This window comes from Haemaphysalis longicornis, unplaced genomic scaffold (assembly GCF_048455015.1).
Source record: "Haemaphysalis longicornis isolate Haplotype H1 unplaced genomic scaffold, Haemaphysalis longicornis Haplotype H1 scaffold_2, whole genome shotgun sequence".
Taxonomy (NCBI): domain Eukaryota; kingdom Metazoa; phylum Arthropoda; class Arachnida; order Ixodida; family Ixodidae; genus Haemaphysalis; species Haemaphysalis longicornis.
The window spans coordinates 68,430,514-68,454,630 of record NW_027526295.1 but is presented as its reverse complement, the minus strand read 5'-3'; the positions used below and the strand labels follow the sequence as shown (position 1 = coordinate 68,454,630).

Below are 24,117 nucleotides of genomic sequence, written 5' to 3'. Positions count from 1 at the left end.
GCGAATTTGTTTTTATTCTAGACCGTAGTATCATTGTTTTTCTTCCGCATTTCAGTTTCCGTTGCGCGTGTTCCGATTGAGTCGAACATTCGTATCAGCCGGCCCCAGTCGTGGCTTCCTTTTTGGAAGCGATAACGTGTTTCCGGCGACACTTGAGAAATCGAAAGCAGCAGAAGTATTGCAAAATTAGCCTAATAACGCTATCGCGTTAAAACTCTCACAGAACGATCAGTTCATTTTAGTGACTTTATAAAAAGTGTTAGGGAGTACAGCTTAATCAGTGAATAAATGAATAAAGGTAATAAAAATTCCGCTTCATTATATAGCGCTTTTTATGTCACTAATTGCAGCATTAGTATGGGAGCTGTCGGAAGAGCAGGGCAGCGATTCGGAAAGCGGGGCTGTGACGCCCTTCTCCGCTCTTTGGTACCGCCACTCACCCTCTTTCCCTTTCTGTCGCACTTTTATCTTTATGAACTGAACCGAGGTTTGTTCAATGGGATTCAATATTTCCGACATCGCAGTGCTCGCGATCCTTTGCCTGGGACAGCGCGCATCCTTTTATTTACATTTGATTCTTGTTCTGCCTGCAACAGCACAAGCGGGGGTTCTCGTCTTTTTGTGCTTGCTTTAATATCGCACGTGCTGGAGCTTTTCTACGCCATTTTGAAAGCGTCGTGTTCTGTTCGGCCAGCACATTTTTTCGCTTACCATCGCAAAAAATAACACAACGATCATTCCTAACTAAATGAACGCGGGCACAGCCGGTTAACTGCATATATTTTGCCTCAAATGTACCTGCAATTTTTTGCGCTAAATAATGGGGACATGTAGGACAAGTGCCAGCGGTTTCAGGATCTTCGAACGGTTCTGCCTAAATAAAACGCTTGTTCAATTATCCTCTTAAGTATTGGCCGGAAGGTTGAATCTAGGGACAGACGGGTATTTTTTTCGAAGCCTCTGTTTGGGCGCGTGACGCCGCGTGCCTGCGGTGGCTAGTTAGCGTGACCGCAGGCGAACTACGACGACAAGCCGGGTCCCAAAAATGCTCTACATTTCAAACAAGATTTCCTTTTCGCTAGAGGCAGCAGCTACGACAAGCCGGCCCCAAAAGACCTCTACGTTTAAAACACGAGTTGTCTTTCGCTAGAGGCAGGAGCTACGACGAGAAGTCGGGCCCCAAAAGGGCTCTACACTTAAAACACGATTTGGCTTTCGCTAAAGGCAGCAGCTACGACATAAAGTCGGGCCTCAAAAGGGCTCTGCACTTAAAACACGATTTGTCTTTCGCTAGAGGCAGGAGCTACGACGAGAAGTCGGGCCCCAAAAGGGCTCTACACTTAAAACACGATTTGCTTTTCCCTAGAGGCAGCAGCTACGACAAGCCGGCCCCAAAAGACCTCTACATTTAAAACACGATTTGTCTTTCGCTAAAGGCAGCAGCAACGACCACAAGCCGGGCCCCAAAAGGTCTCTACACTTAAAACACGATTTTTCTTTCGCTAGACGCAACAGCGTTATATCCCGCCTGTGAATGTCATGTGGAGGCAGGTCATAAACTCAGTGCTGAGAAAAAATCTGCCGAAATTCAGAGAATTGCCTACAAACTCGTAGAAATTTTACACCGCTTCTCGCTATTGCGAATTTTACAGCGAAGCTCTATCTCATTTCCTAGGTTCTCGCGGTGGTAAGGGCGTTTTGCTCGTGGACTCAGTATCTCCGATCAGGCGCTCATAGTAACGCTGATTCGTTCGCACGCTCTCTCATTTCTTCGTTCGTTCATTACTCGGGGCCTCAGCATTTCCGACAAGGGTGCCAAGTTATGCTGGTTATGATGATGATGTTAGGTTTTCTTTGCGCAAGAGCATGAAGGCCAAAGAGCGCCAGTACTATGATGAGGATTATTCAAGTGGAAATATTAATTACAGAATATATTATAAAGGTATCTCAAATTTCTGTTAAGAAAAGAATTGGTGTAGAGGGCCAAGTAAAACCAATTGTCACTATGACAGGGATTTTCTACGCGCGTCCCTTGCCACCGTCTTTGCGGCAGCAATGAGTGGCCCTACCGGGTTCTAGCGTGCGATGGTGGCTCGGCTCACGGGTGATATGACACATACCTTAAAGAATCTACGTCTGAGAGATACTTAAAAACACGGTGAACAGAAAAAAAAGGCTCGTCTGATAGAAACAGCGGTAGCATTTCGGCTGGCGTACCCGCAAATTTTCCCGCCATTTTTTCGCGGGGCTACCTTGTTTGCCAGACCAGGACTGCCAACAGTTGATTAGCTCGCATCATACATTCTCGGGTACTATAAACGGTAGCATTTCGGCTGGCGTACCCGCAAATTTTCCCGCCATTTTTTCGCGGGGCTACCTTGTTTGCCAGACCAGGACTGCCAACAGTTGATTAGCTCGCATCATACATTCTCGGGTACTATAAACGTATTGGGGCCCGTAAAGGCCACGGATCTGTCAGCCCGCTGTGGTTACAAACACTTGCACGCTCGCGCCGCGAACTCGAGCTGGAGCCCGGGTTCGTTTTCTTTTTTTATGGCTTCGTTCCCACTGGAGGTACTACAAACGTATTGAGGCCCGTAAAGGCCGGGGATCTGTCAGTCCGCTCTGGTTGCAAACCCCTGCGCGCTCGCGCCGCGGCTCGGGGCCGGGTGAACCCGCAAATTTTTCCGCCATTTTTTCGCGGGGCTACCATGGTTGCCACACCAGGACTGCCCTTCCCTTGCGGGCCCCATACGTTTGTAGTATCTCCCCTAGGAAGGAAGCGAAAAAAAAAAACACAGATTGAACCCGGGCTCGAGCCGCGGCGCGAGCGCGCAGTGGTTAGCCACCAGAGCAGACTGAACGATCCCCGGCCTTTACGGGCCTTAATACGTTTGTAGTACCTGCCGTGGGAACGAAGCAAAAAAAAAAAAAAACGAACCCGGGCTCGAGCCTCAGTTCGCGGCGCGAGCGCGCAAGTATTTGTAACCAGAGCGGGCTGACAGATCCGTGGCCTTTACGGGCCCAATGCGTCTGTAGTACCCGCGAATGTATGATGCGAGCTAATCAACAGTGGGAAGTCCTGGTCTGGAAACCAAGGTAGCCCCGCGAAAAAATGGCGGGAAAATTTGCGGGTACGCCAGCCGAAATGCTACCGTTTGCATTCTACTAGTACGTGAATGACTGATAACGACCCTCCACACCTCAAGCAGCGTGGCTGCTCTGGTCCTTTCAATAGGTACGCATGTGTGTAGCTTGAGTATGGCCTATGCGCACTCTACAGAGAGTAACCTCTGTGATCCTGTCCCGTTTCTCAGGGGTAGATCTACCTAACTTCGGTTTTACCATGTGCAATTTGTTTGCTGTTAGCCCATTCCAATCTTCCTGCCATTGGTGGCGCAGCCTTTTTCGTACCGACGCCTAAAGATCCGCGTACGGGAATATCTAGCTCACTCCGAAGAGCACAGGTACAGCATTCCTGTCTGCTTGCTCATTTTCGGCTCTGCCGCAGTGCCCTGGGACCCAAAAGACTGTGATTTCACGTTTTTGTTTGTGGGCTGAGCACAGCAGTTTTAGCAATTGATTAAAGTCTATTTTTTTGTAACTTTTCTCACGCTAAAGCCTGCACTGCACTTTGAGATTCAGTGAATATCACTGACTTTTGGACATTGTTCTGAATATATTCTACAGCCATTACAAGGCCGTGTGTTCCAGCAGTCATAATGGATGTGGCTTTAGGCATAGTCTTTGACGTGGAAAAGTTTGGACCATGTGCAGCGCTTAATACTGCACCAGCTGACTTGGAAGCATCTGTGTAGAACTCACATGCTCTGTACTTGTTCTGCAAAAGCAAAAAATGCTGCATAATTAATTCCTTTGGAGCGGTTCTTTTGTCAATCTTCATAAAAGAGAGATCACAAGAGATAGGGCAGAGATCCCATGGAGGGACAAAGTCAGCGAAGCTAGTTTCCTGAGCGTCAGTGAAGGATATTCCCAGGCCTGTGGCCAGTGCCCTCACCGACAAAAAAATGGCTCAGCCATGGCACGTCGCTTTTCAAAAAGCGTGATAGCCTGGTTACCTAGAGTGCTGTTCGTGTGTGCGGTCAAGGATGTCACTTTTAGAGCATAATTCAACCCAGTGTACTTCCACTGTGTCTCAAGAGACCACCGATTTGCTTCCACATACAGTCTTAAAACAGGGCTTGTTCGGAAAGCTCCGGTAGCCAGACGAAGGCCAAGATGGTCGACAGGGTCTAACATCTTTAGTGCTGTTCTCGCCGCAGATTATTAAACAAGGCACGCGTAGTCGGTGTGGGACCTCACAAGGCTATTTAATAAGGCCAATAGGCACTTTGTGTCAGTACCCCACGACTGGTGTGAGAGGACTTTCAGGATTCTGACTGTATCCAAACATTTACTCTAAGGCGTTTGAGGTGTGCAATGAACGAAAGTTTATCATCAAGCACAACCCCAAGGAACTTGTGCTCCTTTTTTACTGCTATGGGTGTTTCAGTTAAATAGTGGGATCCGGGCGGATATCACGCTGCCTAGAGAAGGCCACACGCCTGCTTTTTTCTGGGTTAAAACAGAAGCCATTCTCATCCGCCCATTTCGTAAGTTTGTTAACAGCTAGTTGGATTTGCCCCTCACAAATGGACATATTACATGATTTAAAGGCAATTTGCACATTATCAACATACAGTGAGTAGGAAATGGAGCGAGGCAGTGCAGTTCCTATGGAATTCACCTTAACAATAAAAAGGGTGCAGCTAAGCACGCCACCCTGCGGCACTCCATTTTCTTGGACGAACATCTTCGAGAGGACGTTTACAACCTTAACCTGAAATGTGCGCTCCGAAAGGTAATCTTTGAAACTGTTTAGCATGTTTCCACAAACTCCAAGGCGCCGCAGATCACAAAGAATACCGTAACGCGAGGCTGTGTCGTAAGCTTTCTGGAGGTCAAAGAAAACTGATAAACAATGCTGCTTATGAACAAATGCATCCCTGATGTAGGATTCAATAGCTACTGTGTGGTCTGTTGTGGATCTACCAGAGCGAAAGCCCGCCTGGCGATTGTCTATAATGCCATGGTACTCTGGAAGATAGATAAGGCGACAGGTAATCATTTTTTCTAGGACATGGCATAAGCAACTGGTTAAAGCGACCGCTCACTAGTTGCAAGTGATTTATCTTTCCCCTCCTTCAGAATCGCCACCACAATAGCTTCTTTCCACACTTTTGGAAACTACCCTGCACGCCAGATCTTGTTAAACAACAGTAACAGCGCTTCTAGCGTGTCCTCGTGCAGGTGCTTAATCATGGTATATGTTATTCGGTCGCGACCTGGTGATGATTTACCACAAGTGGTGAGCGCAACTTTAAGCTCCTGCATAGTGAAGGGGCTAATATACCCTGCCTCAGACTGCCGTTTGTCACGTACGATCTTCCGTTCCTCTGCATTCTTGTGTCTCAGGAAGTTATTTGAATAGTGAGCTGAGCTTGATATATACTCAAAATGCTTGCCTAGGACATTTGCTTGGTCTTGTAAAGTGTTTCTACTTGTGCTGACCAAAAGGTGCGTAAGAGTGTTATTTCCTCGGAGGGCTTTGATTCTCCTCCATACTTTCCGCGTGTCAGTATAGGATGTGATTGATGACACAAAATGATTCCAGATTTCTCTTTTCGCAATACGCCGTATCCGTCTGCCATTGGCCTTTGCCCGCTTGAAAAGTACTAAGTTTCCAGTCGTCGGGCACCTACGCAAGACACCCCATGCCTTATTCTGTTCCTTGCGCGCCTGCCTGCAATCATCATTCCACTAATGTTTTGGCTTAGTAACCCTACTAGAATAAGTCTGGGGGATGGACTTCAGCGCAGCTCCAATTATATGGGTGGTCAGATTCTCAGCAGCTTCATCAATACCAAGGTTGTCCATAAGTGTATAGTGACACTCATAGAGCTCTTTGAATTTTTTTCCAGTCTGCGGCCTCCTCCTTGAACTTTTTGGGCATGGAGTGTTAACAGGTTGTTAATGACCTTCCACTGGAGTGCTCGAAACAAACCCGGAGAGGCTATGGCGAGATTTGTGCAAGAGTACAAGGCATGTGTTGTGTCATAATATGTTGGGTCTTTCTTGTTAAGTATGCACGCTCCAGATGATAGCAGAAACTTTTCAAAGAGGCGTCCTCTAACATCAGTGCGTGCAGAACTCCAGAGTGGGTAGTGAGCATTACAATCCCCAACTAGCAGATACGGCTCTGGCAGCTGATCAACTAATGTTTCAAACTCCATACTGGAGAGCCCGTGGTCTGGAGGTATGTACAATAAGCATACTGTTAGGAGTTTATTAAGTTTAATGGCTCGTATGGCTACTGCCTCTAAACTGGTCTGTAGCGGTAAGAACTGGCATGGCACTGATTTGTGCACGATAATCGCAACTCCTCCAGAGGGGTGCATGCATCCATCCCCGTCTTTCTTAAATACAGATTAGTTCTTTTGAGAAGTTTGTTTGGTTCATCCTCTAGTGCGTCTCCTGGAGACACATAATACTTATTTCATGTTGTGACACCAATTCATAGATATCGTCCAAGTTTTTCAGGAGGCCTCTGCAGTTCCATTGGACTACATTATCAGCTACCATCAGCTTATGCTGAACAAGGATTAAGGAAGTGCCATGCTGTCACCCTCCCAGGCTCAACGTACCTTCCCAGGAGCCCTGACCATAAGACGCTTTTACTCTGAACGGTCACGGGACGTGCCGAGCCCTCTCGGCGTACCGCGCGCCGGAGACTTTGGCGTTGTGTCCATGGCTTCCTGCGAAGCCTCGACAGCCGGGCTAGGCTGGCTGGTTGCGGCAGCCTGCCTCTCAGCAAGCACTGGCACTGCAGTGCCAGCAAGGGGCCTACCGTTGGCATGAAGGGGTGCTGGGGCAGCCCTTGACGCGTGTTTTATGGCATGTGCAGTGCCCTTAGCCACCGACACTGAGGGGGCTTGGGGTGCCCCTTGGGGCCTCGCTGGGAGGGTTCCAAGGGGAACTCCAACCGAGTTTAGCACCGCCCCCCATCGCGCTACATCGGCAAAGCTAGCGTGTGTCAGGAACAGTCTCTGTCGTGCTTGCCTAAAGGTAGTGTTTCCTTATACTCAAGAGCAATTATTTCTTTTTCTTTCTTTTATTGCGGGCACAAGCACGTGTACGCGGCACGCTCTCCCTTGCAGTTTAGACAGTGTAGTAGAGCTCACAGGTGTCGGACGAGTGGTCGGGAAGGCTACACTTTGGACATGCTGCCTTCCCTCGGCAGGTCAATGAACTATGGCCAAATCTTTGGAATTTAAAACACTGTCGGGGGTTGGCAATATACAAACGGACAGGAATTTTAACATAGCCTGCCTCGACAGACTCGGGCAGTACACTGGTCGAGAATGTGAGGATTACATGGTTGGTCGAAATTTCCTTCCCATCTCTATGTATTTTGATTCGTTTAACATTCACAACATTCTGGCCCTCGAACCCTTCCAGGAGTGCTTGCTCAGACAAGTTCAGGAAGTCTTCATCAGAGATAACACCTCTGGTAGTGTTCATGGATCGGTTGGGAGTGATGCTTACAGGATTGTCACCAACAGTGGTTATTTTCGTCAACTTGGCACACTGAGCTACGTCTTGTACTTCTAAGAGAAGGTCACCGCTTCCCAACTTGCTTACTTTATAGCCGCCGCCTAGCTTATTCGTTAGAACTTTGGCTACCAAGAACGGTGACAGACGTCTTATTGGCATGCCTTCTTTTTCACAGTGCATTACTTGGAACTTTACAAACTTTTCTGACATTTTCGGTGAGAAACACTGCTGTACTGCTTCGTTGCACCCCCGTTTTCGAGGACGATCATGGGATGCAGAAAATCGTGTCACCATAACAAGTGAAATTAGTTCAGCAGCTATGCTGGCCGCCCACCACCGAGCCCAACCTGGGAACGCGCTAGATGCGCGTTAGCCATACATAGCTGCTATAACCCTGTTTAGGTCTTCAAGGTTGATTCCTTACCCAGGGTTAATCCTCACTGCCTAGAAAAGTGTGGAAATGAGAAAAAGAAGAGATGACAGGACAGGGGCAGCAAAGAAGATAGGAAGGTGAAAGAGCCGAGAGGGAGGCAGGAAAAGGCGACTGGCTGGTTCCCCCCGGGCGGGTAAAACCGGGGGCACCGTCTGCGAGAAGCAGGGGCCAAAATGGCGTGTTGCCTCTACCGGGGGTCCGTGAAGGTCCGAAACAACCCCGGCTTTGGCTCAGCCACCAGGATTCCCTTTTCCCCGGACACGGCTAAGCCACGCACAAGCGGGGGCGTGGGTGGGTCCAACCCACATGTGCTCGGCTCCGTGGTGTTGCAAGACACCAAGTGCCTACGGCAGTAGGCACCCCTGCCGAGCTTGGGACCGTGGTGGCGCTACTCACTAAAACACCTTGAGTACACAAGGTACCCCTTGCGGGAAGTTATGCTCGTTACTTAGAACATGTATAGAGCGCACGAGATAACAGCACGGAAGAACGCCGGACAAGCGCTAATTTTTAAGTGCGAATGCACTTTATAAGCGACCCTGAATTCCGGCGACCGCCGTTCGTCCACATAGCAACAGCTGCGGGTGCGCGCGCTCCTCGCCTTCCTTGGCAACGGGGGGAGATGGGCGCGCGCTGCCTGGCCGCTGACATGGCACATACCCACGTGGGGGATTGGCCAGGAATCTCCTCGTCTTCCTTGGCAACGGGGGGAGATGGGCGCGCGCTGCCTGGCCGCTGACATGGCACATACCCACGTGGGGGATTGGCCAGGAATCGGGCGTGAGAAGGGCTGGAGTACTGACACGAAATTTCAAAGCTGAGATCCGCTCTAGCAATCAAGTACAACGACTACACAATTAGGTGTCTGTGCATGGCACATACCCACGTGGGGGATTGGCCAGGAATCGGGCGTGAGAAGGGCTAATGCACCCGCTTAAAGGAGTACTGACACGAAATTTCAAAGCTGAGATCCGCTCTAGCAATCAAGTACAACGACAACACAAATAGGTGTCTGTGAATAAATGCATCTTTCTTTCTTTGTAGTTGTGTGTGTGTGTGTGTGATCTCTCTTTCGCGAACATTACCGAACCGCGCAAATTCAACTCGTGCATTCGCACTTTCACATTCTTCCCCTCGGGGAAATTGCGGGGAAATTTTTCTGCCCATTCTTTCGTGCGCGTATTAATGTTTCTCAACCGTAACCCAGTAGCCCAGATAGACCGTCTGACGAACGTGTAGGAGCAGAGGCCGGAGCAGGGGTATCTAGCTTTCTCGTTGTAATGGGCCGGTCGCAGTAATCGTGGATTCCGTGAACAGATCACGTGATGCTTCAAACACCACACTTTGCGCTAGGGGATAATCGAGCGATACGGACAGCAAAACTGCTGCTGTTGGAAAGAGTGTTGTTGGTGTCTATCTAATGTCCTGTCGGGCAATTCGTAATGCCCCTCGGGCTTTGAACACAGCACCATCCTGCTAATATTTCGTCTCCTCCAGCCACGCAGGTTTTATGGTCGAAACCCTTTAGGGGCTCGGACTGTCGGCGTCCGCAACTCTCGGGCTCTCTGGCAGTCCGCAGCAGCAGAATTTGTTTTAAATAGAATGGTACGCTTTCCAAAACAGATCAATCAAAAGTTCGTTTGTTTGCCCGCAAAATCTTTCCTGAAAATTATGCCAAGTTGGACAGGAACTTGGGAAATAAGTTGACGTCCTTCAGGTCACTAGTACGGGATTGCGCTTCAAAGAGGACTGCAGCGCATAAACTACGGGCAGGCAGATTTGATGTCTGCAGCATTAACAGAAGTGTGCCAGAGCTCAAGTGCATCAATATCACTAACAATCCGAGGGGGAGAGTACTCAGTCCCTATACACATGACCCATAGGATTCTTTTCCTTTCCAGGTACTCCTCCGGCAAATTCCAGAGGAACCGCCAGCCGAGGATGTGAAAAATTACCGACTGTATACCATTAATATTTACAACCAGGCGCTGACGATTCCCTTCATGAGGCGTATCACCGCAATAGCGAATGAGATCGGCTCCGGAATGAAGGTTAGACTGAGCCATTCTACTCTGGACGCATTAGTATTGGTTTATCCTCTATTGATGGTTGTGGCCATCGACGCAGAGATATACTTAATTGAACTGATTTATTTTATTGAAATGTGTGGTAGAACCAGTAAATTCCTAACACAAACACGCACAGGCATGCACATGCCCTCAAGGACTAGCGCACACACGCACACCCAGGCGCACGCGCGCGTTAAGGGAATGCTTTGAACGTTCTAAACACGTACAGGCAAAACCCTAATTAGACCTTATGTTCATCTGCGGTTCAGCTTTCTGTTCATCGTTGCTGGCGCGCCCGCGACTCTTTTACGAACCTATCGACAGAACCGTGCAGATCTTGACCTGCTGGCTTGCCATCGCTTAGGGCCTCCTGTTGATCTGATACTGAACTTTTTGTGAAGCTTTATGGCGGCTCTCATCAATGCTTGACCAGCCTTTTGGACAACATCCTCCTAAGCTCCTTTCTCTCGCCAGACACCGCAGGCAGCATCCTAAACTATTTGTGCTCGCTAACCATCGCCGGGAGCATGTTGTTCGCCTCTGTCTTAGTCTTCACCTGCCAAGGTAGTTCATATTGCACGTTCGAAGATGCGTACCTCCCTTTTGAATCAGCTGCTTCCTACATCCGGATAGCGCTTTCTCAGAGCCCTGCTCTGACCATGCCACTCATTGCTGTTTCTCTTTCCGGGCACATGATTACGGCAAACACTTCCTTTGCGCGTGGTCCCTCTCTCGCGAAAGCTTGACTTTTTGGACGATTATGCGTACCTAACAAACATATTTTGTACCTCACGCGTACCAGAAAGCATGGTGACCAAACGATTTTTCTTGAACTGCTACAGAAGAATGGCAGGCCGGCTTTTTTGTAGGGGAAAACCTTTTCAACTGCATAAAAGACACGTGCTGGGCAAGAAAGCGCTTGGCAAGAAAAGGTGTGCTTTAATTGCAGAGCACTTCGGAGGCGCAGCTTTTCGTCGTAGCTCGGTCGCTGTCGCACTATCGCTGTCAGGCTCGTTCGCTGTCACGTAGTCACGGACCAAAGCAGAGCCCCGTGGTGTAACGCACCCAAACAGAAGCTTCGAAAAGATACCATCTTGTCCCTCGATTCAGCGTTCCGGGAAAGAGTTAACGGCACACTTGAACAAGCAGTTTATATAGCCAAAACCGTTCGAAACGCCTGAACTGCTGGAACGTGTCATATATGTCCCCACTATTTAGCGGAAAGAAAGCTGCAGCTACATTTAAGGCAAAATACATGCAATTAACTGGAAGCCCCCGCGTCAATTTATGTAGGAAAGCTCTTTGGATTGGCTGTAACGATTGTGAGGAAAAAAAGGGCCGCGGAATACCAAAAACGACAGTAAGGCTCCGGCACGTGCGAGATGAAAGCAAGCACAAAAAGGACCGAGCTCCCGCTCGTGCTGTTGCAGGCAGAGTGCGCGCTAGCCCGGCGAAGCCGGGAAATTTCAGTTGCATTGGACAAAATCTCTGTTACATTCATTAAGAGAGGAGAGAGACAGGCATGGTAAGACCTTGAGAGGTGTAGAAATGAGCAGGTAACAGCACCACAGCCCCTCTGGCGGGTTAATCCCTCTCTGCTCTTCCGACTGCTTTTACGTTGAGTGCAACGGCTTTGATTGGTTGTGGGGTTTAACGCGCCGACGCAACGCAGGCGATGAGGCGCGCCGTAGTGGAGGGCTCCGGATTAATTTTGACCACCTGGGGATCTTTATCGTGCGCCGAAATCTCGTACACACGGGCGTTTTTGCTTTTCGCCTCCATCAGAAAAGCGGCCGCCGCGGCCGGGAATCGAACCCGCGACCGAGTGCAACGGCTTTAGTGGTTGTTGACACCACACAGTCATGCCTTTGGACTCCATTAAAAATAAAATGACAGCATCTCCACTCCGTGGATGACGGCAAGGGTGCGGAGTACGGGGACTCGGAATTACATCCAAGTTGCGCCCCGAGTGACATCCTATTTGCGCCCCGACCGTTATTCGATTTAAGCCGTGAGTTGCAGCTTGTATATTCCCTAAATGAAACTGCAACACACGACTCAAATCTAATTCCGCTTGCTTTTCGCTTGATGGTGGTGTGCGTACGGATGGACGCAGACGGACATTGGGAGGTCCTAAGGTACTCCGATCCGTTAGAGGCGAGGGAATAAGCCGTTTGACTCTCGGGTACTAACTCACGGTCGCAGCCCAATGGGTAAGATGACTGACAGTAACTGTCTGGTCTACCAGACACATGCTCGAATCCTGCGGGTGCCTGTGTGATTTTTTGCGATTGTAAATGCTATGAGCATGGACGCGGATGGACATTGTGCGGTCCTAAGGTACTCCGCACCCAAAGAAACCACGCACATGCCACGTGACATGACATTGGTGGGGTAGGCGGCACTACTCTAACCTAAAACTCTCAATGATGAAAAGTCAGCTACTACCATGCACGTTCAATGCAACATGAATACAGAACCTGTTTAGGTGCGTCTCACATTTATATAGCATATTACTGCATTAATAATTCCTTCGTAGGTAGGCGACAAATGTGGTAAATGATGAAAGTAAGGGAGCGCATTTTGCATTTGATGTTAGAAAAAGTGAGCACAACTCTTGTGGCCTGCTTCTATCGTCGTCGTCTACATTTTCGACACGTTGTAAAGTTAATATACCCAGAAACGTGCAGCCCTGCGCTCCCGCTATAACACACGCGCACCTGCACACACCGTGTAGTGCGGAAGATAAGCACATCCAGATGCTTAAATAGCGGTGTTTACACTGGAAACGCCGCAGCATGCCTATATAACTAGGCAGTGAAGGAGGCTGTGAAGAAGCCGAACCTAGAGTGCAAATGATCGCACTGGAGGTTTCACCGTTTGTACGCATAAGTGTTGGACCTTCTCCTGCAATCAGTAAGTTGTTATCCAGTATAAAGATAACTTCGGCACAAATTCTCCCAGAAAGGATGCCAGCAAACGTTGGTGAAAAAGAGTAGCTTTCAAGCTAATTCCAGCGACAGTCGCCTAGGCTGAACTCCCCATACATTCAGAAGCCCGAAACTGCTAATTGAAAAAGTGAAGTTGTAACTCCGCAGTCAGCACAACAATCAGAGGGCCGTCACTGAAGACATAGTTGTGCCCTTTAGTTGCGAATAAATGCTTGATGCGCCAAGAGAGAGCCGAATTCCACAATCCGCGGGTGAGGAATGGAAACATCTCGCAAACGCCTCTGTTTACACGAACCTCCATTGTAAACTACGAAACGATGTCTTCACTTGCTTTCTCTAGCCATGGAAGGTGATGCCGTGCGTGAGGATGTTAAGGCTGACAAAATCATTCTGCATTAGTCTTCGTCAACGAAACGACAGGCTAAACTTGGCAGGACCCTTCGCTTGGCGGCGGAGTGCATGCAACAAAGCAGGGAGGTATTCGTTTTCCGTCCAGGCTCCCGCGAAAATGATACGGGCGCCTTCCCATTCCAAACAAGTTTAGTCCTCGATACGGTTAGAATTTACGCAGATATCTCGAACATTGTAGCAACCATGCCATTATTCGAAATAGGGACCTTGGCTTAGCGTTACTTCAAGGTCATCTCTTGTCGAGGAGCCAGATAATTGGAAACTGACCATTTAACGTTTGACTGTCTAGTAAGGGACTGTTGTAAAACACCAAATCTATGCCAGGTTATAATGTGTGCGCAGCACGGAGGGGGGGGGGGGGCTGGGCTTTCGTGTACGTTCTGGTCTAGTCACATAGATACGTTCCATTGCCGAAGCAATCACTGACCCTGATCACGAAAAGCAGCAAATTAGTCTGGACATGTAACCAAGAAGCTGTCCGAGCCTTCGAGCTGACCACTATAGCTGGTAATATACACATAACGGAAAACAGTGGCTGTGGCCAATTTCACGGGGTGGCTATGCACAGCACCATGTTCTGGGGCCAATGAGGATGCGGGCAGCACGAGCGAATGACAAAAAGTGGCCGACAGCACGGGATTGAGTTAGTGCGGAGCTGGACCGGGCGAGGATGGGGCGTGTGGGAAGGTACTCCCTAAAGGTGGGCTCTCCGGGGACTCCGTGTCGTTTTTTGGAACCCGGTACCAAAGACCCAGGTGCTACATTAGGGACTCTGACCTTGGGGCAGGTCGCTGTTCACGAGAACAACACCAAGTACCCTAATAACCACAGCTTTACTGGTAGGGTCCGAACGCGGGCAGTTTCGCCGCACACTAGGTGAGTTCCACGCTGTCCGCCATGTCCCAATCTTCCTCGCGTCACGCGTCACATCTATTTATTTATTTCTTTAGTACATACTGCAGTCCCGGCAGCATGAGCACTTGAGTAGCACAATATTACAGAAAGAGCAAAATGGACAAAAAATGAAACGCCGGACATTGCATGGTCAATCCAAGACACAAGCAACAACAACAATAACAAAAAAACGGGGCTATACAGTATCTAATGAGTATGGTTCAGTAATAGAATTCCATTCACCCACGGTACGCGGGAAGAATGAAAACTTGAAAGTATCAGTATGCACTTGGTATGGTGTTAGCGATCTAGGGTGATGGTGCCGCGTGTGTCTTGTAGTCAGGGCGGATGCATACAGGGAGAGGTCGATAGCCAATTCATGGTTAGTAAGTGAGCAGAGGAAATCGAGACCAAATTTCTGTCTTCCTAACTGAAGCTTGGGAATGTTATTGGCAATCATTAATTCAGAGGGCGAATTCGTGCGACGAAATTTTGAAAAAATGAGCGTAACAGCTTTCCTCTGAATCTTTTCCAATTTATCGATGTTATTTTTGGTATACGGGAACAATACTACAGCAGCATACTCAAGTTTTGGTCTAACGTATGAATGGTAGCAAAGACGTTTAAAACTTGGAGGCGAATTACGAAGTTTGTGTCTCAAAAAACACAGTTTTTGAAAAGCGGAGGATCAGATGTTGTCTATGTGTAGGTTCCAGGAAAGATTACTAGTAAACGTTACGCCTAGGTATTTGAAGCTGTTGACTTGGTTCACCGCGCCCGATCCTAGTGTGTACTGAAATTCGAATGGAGATTTTTTACGCGTTATGCGGAGAGAAAGTTTTCTCTGCGTTGACAACCATGCCCCATTCCTTGCACCAACTGTATATATTGTCCAGGTTTCTGTTAAGTTCTATTTGATCTTGCATGCTTGAGATTTTACGGAATAAAATACAGTCATCTGCAAACAGCCGGGTATGAGTGGTGGGTGTAACTACAGTGACGATATCATTGATGTATAAAAGAAAAAGCAACGGCCCCAGAACACTACCTTGAGGCGCTCCGGATGTGACGGGAAGATAGCTGGAGGCATGACCATCAATCAAAACATACTGCTCTCTATTCATCAAATACCTAGACACCCACGCTACCAAAATTTCCGGAAGATTTATATTTTTGTAATTTTTGAATTTGTCATGAGGAACTTTGTCGAATGCTTTGCTAAGATCAAGAAATATTGTGTCTCAAGGGCCTTTGCAAACTCGTGTGTGACGCTGACCAGTTGAGTCACAGTCGAATAGCCTTTCCTAAAACCATTTTGGAAGCTTGTTAGAATCGAGTGTCTTTCAAGGCATTCAATGATACGGTTGGCTGTGATATGTTCAATTAATTTACAGCATGTTAAGTTAAAGATATACGACGGTAGTTAACCAGAATTAATGGATCCCCTTTTTAAAGATAGGGATAACTCTAGCTATCCTTCAGTCACGTGGTAGTGTTGCAGTTAACAAGGACGCTTGGAGTATTAGAACAAGAAATTTGGCGATGCATTCGGCATAACGCCGAAGAAACACATTCGGAAGGTCATCAGGACCGAAGCATTTTTTCGCGCTTTCAAGTTTAAAAGCATTGAAACTAAACCAGAATAAGAAATGAAATTTGCTTCACACGGTTCAAACAAAAACGTTTCTGGCACACATCTTTCTGAATTTGCAAACACGCTCTGAAAATAAATGTTGAAGTGATCTGCGATGTCACTGCGATTTGTAACCATGCGCCCTTTGATAGAAATTGACATCACTGGCTTTTTATTATCGGTGTTTTGTTAACTCTAGAACTTTGTTGGGTCACTTTTAATAAAGTTTGGCATTAACGTTTTAAAGTAATAGTCTTCGGACTGTTGCACTTCACTTTCCAGGCTTTTTTGTAGCTTTTCGATCACATTTCCCTGGGAGTGCCTCTTTTTCAATCGTTTAGTTTCCCGCTTTAGATAGTTGATACTGCGCGTCATTCAAGGTGTGCGTTTGTTCGTTTTTTTACGTTTGTTTGGTACAAAGTTGGTGATACAGTAGCGGCATACTCCCAAAAAACGATCCCAAAGAGCGCATACGTCATTGACATCATCGCTGAAGTCAACTAAGGCCGCTTCCATATGTTCAAACACGCAGGCATCGTTTGCTCATGAATAATATTTAAAAGTTTTACCGGACGGTTTTTTATAACAAACAGATTTCAAGAGCGGAATAGATACGCTGACAAGGCTATGATCCGATAACCCTTGATGTATTAATACGGTATGCTCAGAAAAGTCGCGATTCACAAACACCAAGTCTAAAATAGAGCTCGACTGTCCTTGTACACGAGTAGGTTGTTTAACTAGTTGTATTAGGTCGTGTGTGAGCATGATGTTAAAAATAGCATTCTCATTTTTGCTAGGCTGTGTACAAGTTTGACACCTTTCCCAGTCGATGGTGGGAATTTTGAAATCACCTATCAAAAATAATTTTTATTAAGATACAGGGACATATGTTCTGGCAACGTGATTAGCTAATCTGGAGCTGAATCTGGAGGCCTGTAGCACGCGTACAAAAGAAAGCTATGGCTGCAGCACGTAATCTGTAAGCATAAACATTCAAGATTGCTTATATTGGCAAGAATCTTAGCTTTTAATGGAAGCTTTACTAGGACGGCTACGCCCCCTCCTCTGGTGGCCCTGTCTCTGCGAAATACGTTGTAATGGGGGGGGGGGGGGAATTTCATCACCAATTTCACCTCTTAACCAACTTTCAGTTATTACGGCTATGTGCGGGTCATGTTGCAATAATTTAATTCCCAGTGAATCTATCTTATTAATGGTACTACGTGCATTTATATTCAGTAGCCTTAGTTGTTTTTCATTCACAACATTTTTTATGTTTGAGGAAGATGGTCTGATCCTAGCAGTGAGTGCATCGGCGGAGCGTACAGCTGAGACACTGACATGCCTCTCAATTAGCTCTGTAATGGCCCTTGGCTTCGCGTATTTGGGCGGCCTGACTCTGCGATTTGGTTTTTTTTTTGGGCAGGAAGTTTGTCGATTTTATTTTTTTTTCAGGAACTTTGTCGTTTTTCTCGTCATCCCGGACATAGGCCTTTTTGTTTATATATAATCTATCAAAGATGAGCGAGGTTTTGTCTCCATTATCGCGGTTTGCCTTACAACTTTGCCAGAGCTTCCTTCTCAACCCTCTCAGTCTTTCTGAAAAATCCTCGCCTGTCGAATAATTTGTGCCTTTTAATTTGATTCCTTTTTTTCGAAATGGCAACTTTGTCCCTGGAATCCAGCAGCTTGAAAATTACCGGCCTTACTTTTCCGGGTGATGGCCTTCCCAGCCTATGAATGCGATCTATACCCACTGGATCCAAAGCAAGAATGCCTTTGACTATCTCTTCTTTTACAATATGCTCCAACGTGTCGCTACTTTCGTCCTCAGCTTCAGGTAGTCCGTAAATAATAAGGTTAGACCTTCTGCTACAATTCTCGAGGTCATCTAACCTGTTCTCAAGGGTTTGAATTGTAGTAGACATGGAAGCAATCTGTTCCTGGCATGAGGAGACCTTGGTTTCAAGTACTGTTAAGGCATCAAGTTTCCTTGCAATATATCCAAGCCGCTTTTCGTTGATTTCTTTATTATAAGTAGCGATTTCGTTGAGTTGTCTCGCTATTTTAGCCAGGTCTGGACCAGGGTTGGTCTCAATATCCCCTCCTAGCAAGAGTATCTTCCGGCACAACGAAGCAACGTCATATAGCAAGCAACAAATCTCTGAACAGGAAAGCTGTGGGCACGGCAGCACCACTAAAAATGGGTCGTTGGAGCAAAAGCTCTTTCCATAATGTTTTCTCACCTGTATAATAAACGGGAACGGGTTAGCAGCGGTGCGCATGTTCGTGGTGCCACTGTGCCCAGTGACCGTGCCTTGAGCAGGGTTTCCTTTTATAGCCGAGAAGACGGGTGTCGTCATCCGCAGCTTCACCACGTGTCGTTCTGCGCGCGTAGTTGACGAGTGACGGGGCAGCAGGGTCCATGACGACCCTTCCAAATGGTACGGCCCGAGGAAGTCGGTCCTCTCTTGGTCATGCGCCGTGGGACCGGCATTGCACTTGCCACGATGCGTGGCGTTGACGTTATGCAGGAGGCCAAACACCGGTAGAATAAACAGGAACGGGTTGGCAGCGGTCCGCATGTGCGTGGTGCCACCGTGCTTCGTCGTCATCCGGCAGAAGGTGCTGTTGATGACCGACAGATGACATTTATTTCAAATCACATAATTTTACGACAAATCACTCTGAGCTCAAGGTGAATTTCGAATGTGTACACGGACATCAGGCTGTAGATGTGAAACCACGGGCCCGGCAGCTCACCTGCGAAACAACAAATCCGGGAGTTCACTGCTATTGATCAGACACCTACGACCCCCATGTTGATGGAGCTGAAAATCACCCGTTCCGTATAAATCAGATGCATACTTTTAGGGGCATGCGCAGCAGTCTACCAACTCTATCTTGCTTATTTGATCGCGCTACCTTATGCGTTTTCCGACAAGCAGAAGCTGATTACGTTCACCATAGTCAAGTTCAGCTGGATCAACCGACGTACCGACACTGGGCACTCTGGGGAAGGCACCCATGTTATAATCCTGATCCATTGCTAAACACGCCTTGGCAGCAACCTTTGATTCCTTTTCAGCGCACCTGGTTCAGCATTTCTTGGAACAATGTTTTGCTCCGCATCGTCACGCCAGTGAATGCTAGGGTGCCTCCCCTTCGCCCATGCCAAGGACATGGTAGCAACACATCCGTATTCGATAACACAAGACCGGCCACCAGACACTTCGGCTTGATATTCCCCGTCTGAGGAGGACATTAACTCGAACTTCAGCCTTCAAAATAAATGGCTCTTCCTCGGCAGTGAGCCATCAAACCTTGTCAACACCTCCTTGATGTACCGGCTCGGTGCTTCGAAACACTGACTCCAATTTCACGCACCTCGACAAGCCAAAGAGTGTCGACAGATTGCCCATTGTCAGACTTGCGAATAATACCGAAAGCCGCAGCGTCACAAGACTAAGGCAACGGTGTTTTTCCCGGATCGGTTTTGTGTCTGTAGATGCCTGCACCCATTCGAGGTCTTTGCCAATAGCCCCTTTGAGAGTACCGGGACCTCTACCTCACATTCAAGCATGTTTCTCGTGTTAACCACGCAGTTTTACGCTCACGCCACCCGCAGGCCTTCGTCACCGCAAACTCTCAACCTACCGCGTCGACCTTTAACACGAACAATTTCTCCGGTCTAGCTGTTCGTCACTGCAAAAGACGCTTGTTCCCCCGATTGGAATTGCAGCATGAAAATTGTAGCTGTAAATTTAAACTGTAAAATTATACCTGAAAAATCGCGTCATACATGTGTGCGGTCCAAGCCGCACACAGGTATGACGCGAGTAATAAATTCCTATGCGCAGTGTGACTGTGTGCCCCTGTTGAATGCCTTGATATTGCAGTGCAAGTACACTACAGCGCCAGCCCACTACTGCGCTCAGCCAGCTATTCCACGGATGCACCATGGGTGGCAGTAAACCTGATACCGCATACCGCGCGTATAGCCCGCAGATAGAACGGAATGGATGATCCAATCAATAAAGTGATTAGCGAGGCGAAAGACGGACCGAGACGGAAGAAACAATTAAAACTATATATTCAAGCAAAAACGATTCACCTTAACCGGAGGACCACATGACCTCAAACATCTAACTAGACGAAACAACTATCGGGGGGACAATCCAGCCAAGCCTGAACATCCTCCTGATCAAAGATTCGGCAGGGTGAAACATAAAATTTGGGCTAAATGTCCAACGAGACAAATAGCTACTCAAAGGAAATGCAGTGAAGTAAATAATGCGTGCCGTATATGAGATATCCTCTGTTGACTTTATTGCACATGTTTATACCTACAGCGATGCCTACGAATGAGTTCAGTCAAACGCGCAAAAGAACCTGCACAAAATAACTAAAACAAAGATAACGCATACAACTTAGGTATTCGTTGCAGGAATCTGTTTTGCGCGAATTCCTCGGTTCCTCAGGAGCATTGTGCGCATGTGACCTTGAATAAGCGCAGGGACGACGTTCTTGCAGAGGGAGGTTAATTGTTCTGAACTAGCTCAAGCCATTTAATTAAGTTAAGATGACAGGGATCCAAAACCGAAGAAGAATATTCTAGCTTAGGTCGTAGTAGCCCTAGTACAGGGCTAATGATTGATTCAATAAAGATAGAGCTCTGGAAAAGTTGAGGCGTAGATACCGAAGCATGCGGTTAGCCTTGTTGATTTCTTCGAAGTGCAGTGCCCAAGAGAGATTTGATGCTATGTGGACGCCTAAGTACTTGTACGAGGTAGTAAATACAAGAAGTATCGTTTAAATAGTAAGTAAATTGACTGCAAGTCCTACGGGACACGCGCATAACTTTATATTTATTAACGTTCAATTCCATTAACCATGCACGGCGCCTGTTAGCAACAGTGTTAAAGTCTGATTGAAAAGTACCCGAATCAATTGGGGTCACCTCACAAAAAATAACGCAATCAGCAAGTAAAGGAATACTGAAGTTGATGTCACAGGGGAGGTGATTAATATATATCAGAAATATGGGAGGCCCAATTACCAATCCCTGAGGAACGCCGAAGTGTGTTCCGGTAAAACAAAAATTAAACCCATTAGTGTAAACAAATTGTAAGCGATTTTTAAGCATTTAATCTATTTAGGCAAGTTATGGCGAAGTTTCACTTGGATTAATTTACGAAGCAGTAGTTTATAACATACCTTATTAAATACTTTAGAAAAATCCAAAAAGGTGCAATCAGCTTGTGATGAGTTGTGCAAAATACTGTGTAATATATTTATTAAAGATATAGGTTCGGTATCACAGCAGTATGATTTGCGAAAGCCGTGCTGAGCGTACGTGAGAAATGAAGTACTTTCAAGACAATTTGCAAAGTTTCTGAATACTACGTGTTTTTATAGCTCACAGCACGTAGTGGGGAAGGAAATGGGACGATAATGAGCAGGGGAACATTTTCTACCAGATTTATAAATAGGAACCATCTTCCCGATTTTCCTGTCATTTGGGAAAGTAGACGTGTTGAGCTATTGTTGTAATACCTTGGCTAATATGACGGAGCTTATTCCTACGGTATTTCTTACCGTATTTCTTAAACACTTAGTATTGATGGAATCATAACCAAGCAAAAATGTTTGCTTAATTTTTTTATAAGAGAAGCGATACTAGGGGCGTCAATTACTATTGGTGGCATGAGGAGGTGGTTGTAGCAAGAGATGGTAGGTAGCGGAATATCAGATATTTTTGTAAACTTGGCAGCAAATGTGTTGTTGAGGACTGTTGCACATTGATTGATGGGAACTGTATCACCAGATGAGTCTTGTAATAAGGTGGAATTGTCTTACGAAGGATTGATAACATTTAACTAAGGCGTTGCGCTGCTGAGCACGAGGTCGCGGGTTCGATTCCCGGCCGTGGCGGCCGCTTTTCTGATGGAGGCGAAAAGCAAAAACGCCCGTGTGTACGAGATTTCGGCGCACGATAAAGATCCCCAGGTGGTCAAAATTAATCCGGAGCCCTCCACTACGGCGCGCCTCATCGCCTGCGTTGGGTCGGCGCGTTACACCCCACAATCAAATCAATAACATTTAACTTGGATGGCAGCGCGTTAGAAACAAAGTTATCCTTAGCTTGCTTGAGTGCCTTGACGTAAATACTAAATGTGATTTTATAAGTGGCCCATCGCGCGTTCGTTGGCTAAAGCTTAGCTGAACGATACAGGCATTTTTGTTGTTAGACATGGGTTTGATAGTAGTAATATACTATGGCGACTGTGGGTGAGTAGGAATGGTGTCGGTTGCTATGAACTACACGGTGAGGCGATGAACTTCGGCGGCAAGCATATTCCAGTTAGATTGAACGGAACGGTTGTAAAAATCCGTCATAAAAAGTAATCAACTGAGACGATGCACAAATGCAGACAAATTCAGACAATTGAGGCTCAAACTCGCAGAAGAGTTTCGCGTGCGAGTTGATGGGTTGCCACCATTTACTAGTATTGGCGGTGAGCGCGACCACGGGTGGCGCTGCGAAGGGCGTCTTCGTGACGTCGGCTTAGGGATTCTCGCATTTGTCGTCTGCTTCACTCGGGCTCGCTCTATATGCTGTTTCTTTGCACTCGGGTAACTTTTGATGTTTGTCCGCACCAGATTTTGCGTATGCGGAACTTCTTATTATAAGAAAAGACTTAAATCGCATACACTAGCTGAGGGGGCGATTTACAGTATAGTTTTCGGCACCGCTTCGGAAGAAACATTGCCGGCGTGGCCCCTTTCCTGCGAAGCCGGTCTTGCCCGGAGAGTCGGAGCTAGGCGCCAGCTTCTGTATTCAGAAATCTTTCGGACAAGAGAACATCCTGTGTCTAAAAACCGACAGCAGCGAAAATGCAAGACCAAAACAAAATTCAGGCCTTTGGGGCTCTCGGCTTTGGCAGAAGGCACTACGATTCCTGGTAATCGTATGTAAGGTAAAACAGTTTTTGCAATCTTGCCGAACGCTCGAAAGTATTGTATCACATCACTTTACGTTGTCATAGCATGAAAGTGTGCCGACATGCACTATGGGACGCAAAAAATGTAAGTTGAGTTCCAAATAACCTACGTATGTATAGGCGCGTGCTGGTGCATACTTGTGACCAGTATGGAGGCTTATAGAGCAAAACGGGAAACGTGTACGGTAAAAATACAGTAACAATATGTTTCTTCAGACTTCTGAGGGACATTTCGGTACATTTCCGACAGCCATGCCTTGCCAATATTCAGATTAATAACACTGCACTCAAGAGTACGAGGAGGAGAGTAAGGAGGAAAAAACTTTAGCAGTAAAATCGATCTCGCTAGTGGGCGGGTTCCTCAGTCCAGGACAGACAGTAAGAATAATTTTCTTCACTTCATCGAATGTCATCCCGAGTAGGCAAGGATTTGTTCTTTGCGCCTGAAGGGGTTGAAAAAAAATAAATAGCTGCTTGGAGGTATTCATCGGTTATGATTCTTAATAATACTGAAAACCGGCACGTACACCATTTCTTGCGTTTCTCAGCGAGTATATCAAGCCTTCAACACCGTAATCATGTCATAGCTGTTCATGTTGAGATTCAGTTCGTTAGTTAGGATAAAAATTGGGGGCGGAAAAGTCGCCTTCCAGTACTCTGGACTACGTCGTCTGCGCCGTTTCGCGGTGGCGTAGCACAAACCTTCTCATTGCATTTGCATGGAAATAAACTCACGCTGCGAATATGCACCTTCTTGTACGCAGCCACACCTAAAGCCAATTTCTGAAGATTGTAGTGTATGCTTCACAGCCTGAAGAACGTATCCACACGAACTATTTGCGCCTCTCAAGCATCCCCAAACCTCCTAATAAGACGTGCGTGGCGGCGCAGAAAATTTAGTGCCTTGGAAAAAGCATTCACCTGATACAACTCAACAACAACGAAAGAAAGAAATAGAAGACAACCGCTTTGTTTCCTGCTTCGCGATGCGCGTGTAGGGACGCGCTGCTTGGTGCGTACAATTAGACTGTTTTATATTTATATGAACATATCTAAAATACTTTAGGGGAGCCTACGCATTTTGCATACTTATCGAGGAGCTCTG

The 24,117-nt window shown here is 47.0% G+C and overlaps 1 protein-coding gene across 1 annotated transcript in view; it reads left to right on the top strand.

The window, feature by feature from the left end:
• The window catches only part of LOC144168037 (uncharacterized), a 67,827-nt gene that overhangs the window by 19,116 nt on the left and 24,594 nt on the right, over positions 1-24,117 (top strand). The window contains exon 4 of the mRNA XM_077697127.1: positions 9,949-10,098. Within this exon, the coding sequence (XP_077553253.1) occupies positions 9,949-10,098 (150 nt within the window). The remainder of the gene's footprint in view (positions 1-9,948; positions 10,099-24,117) is intronic.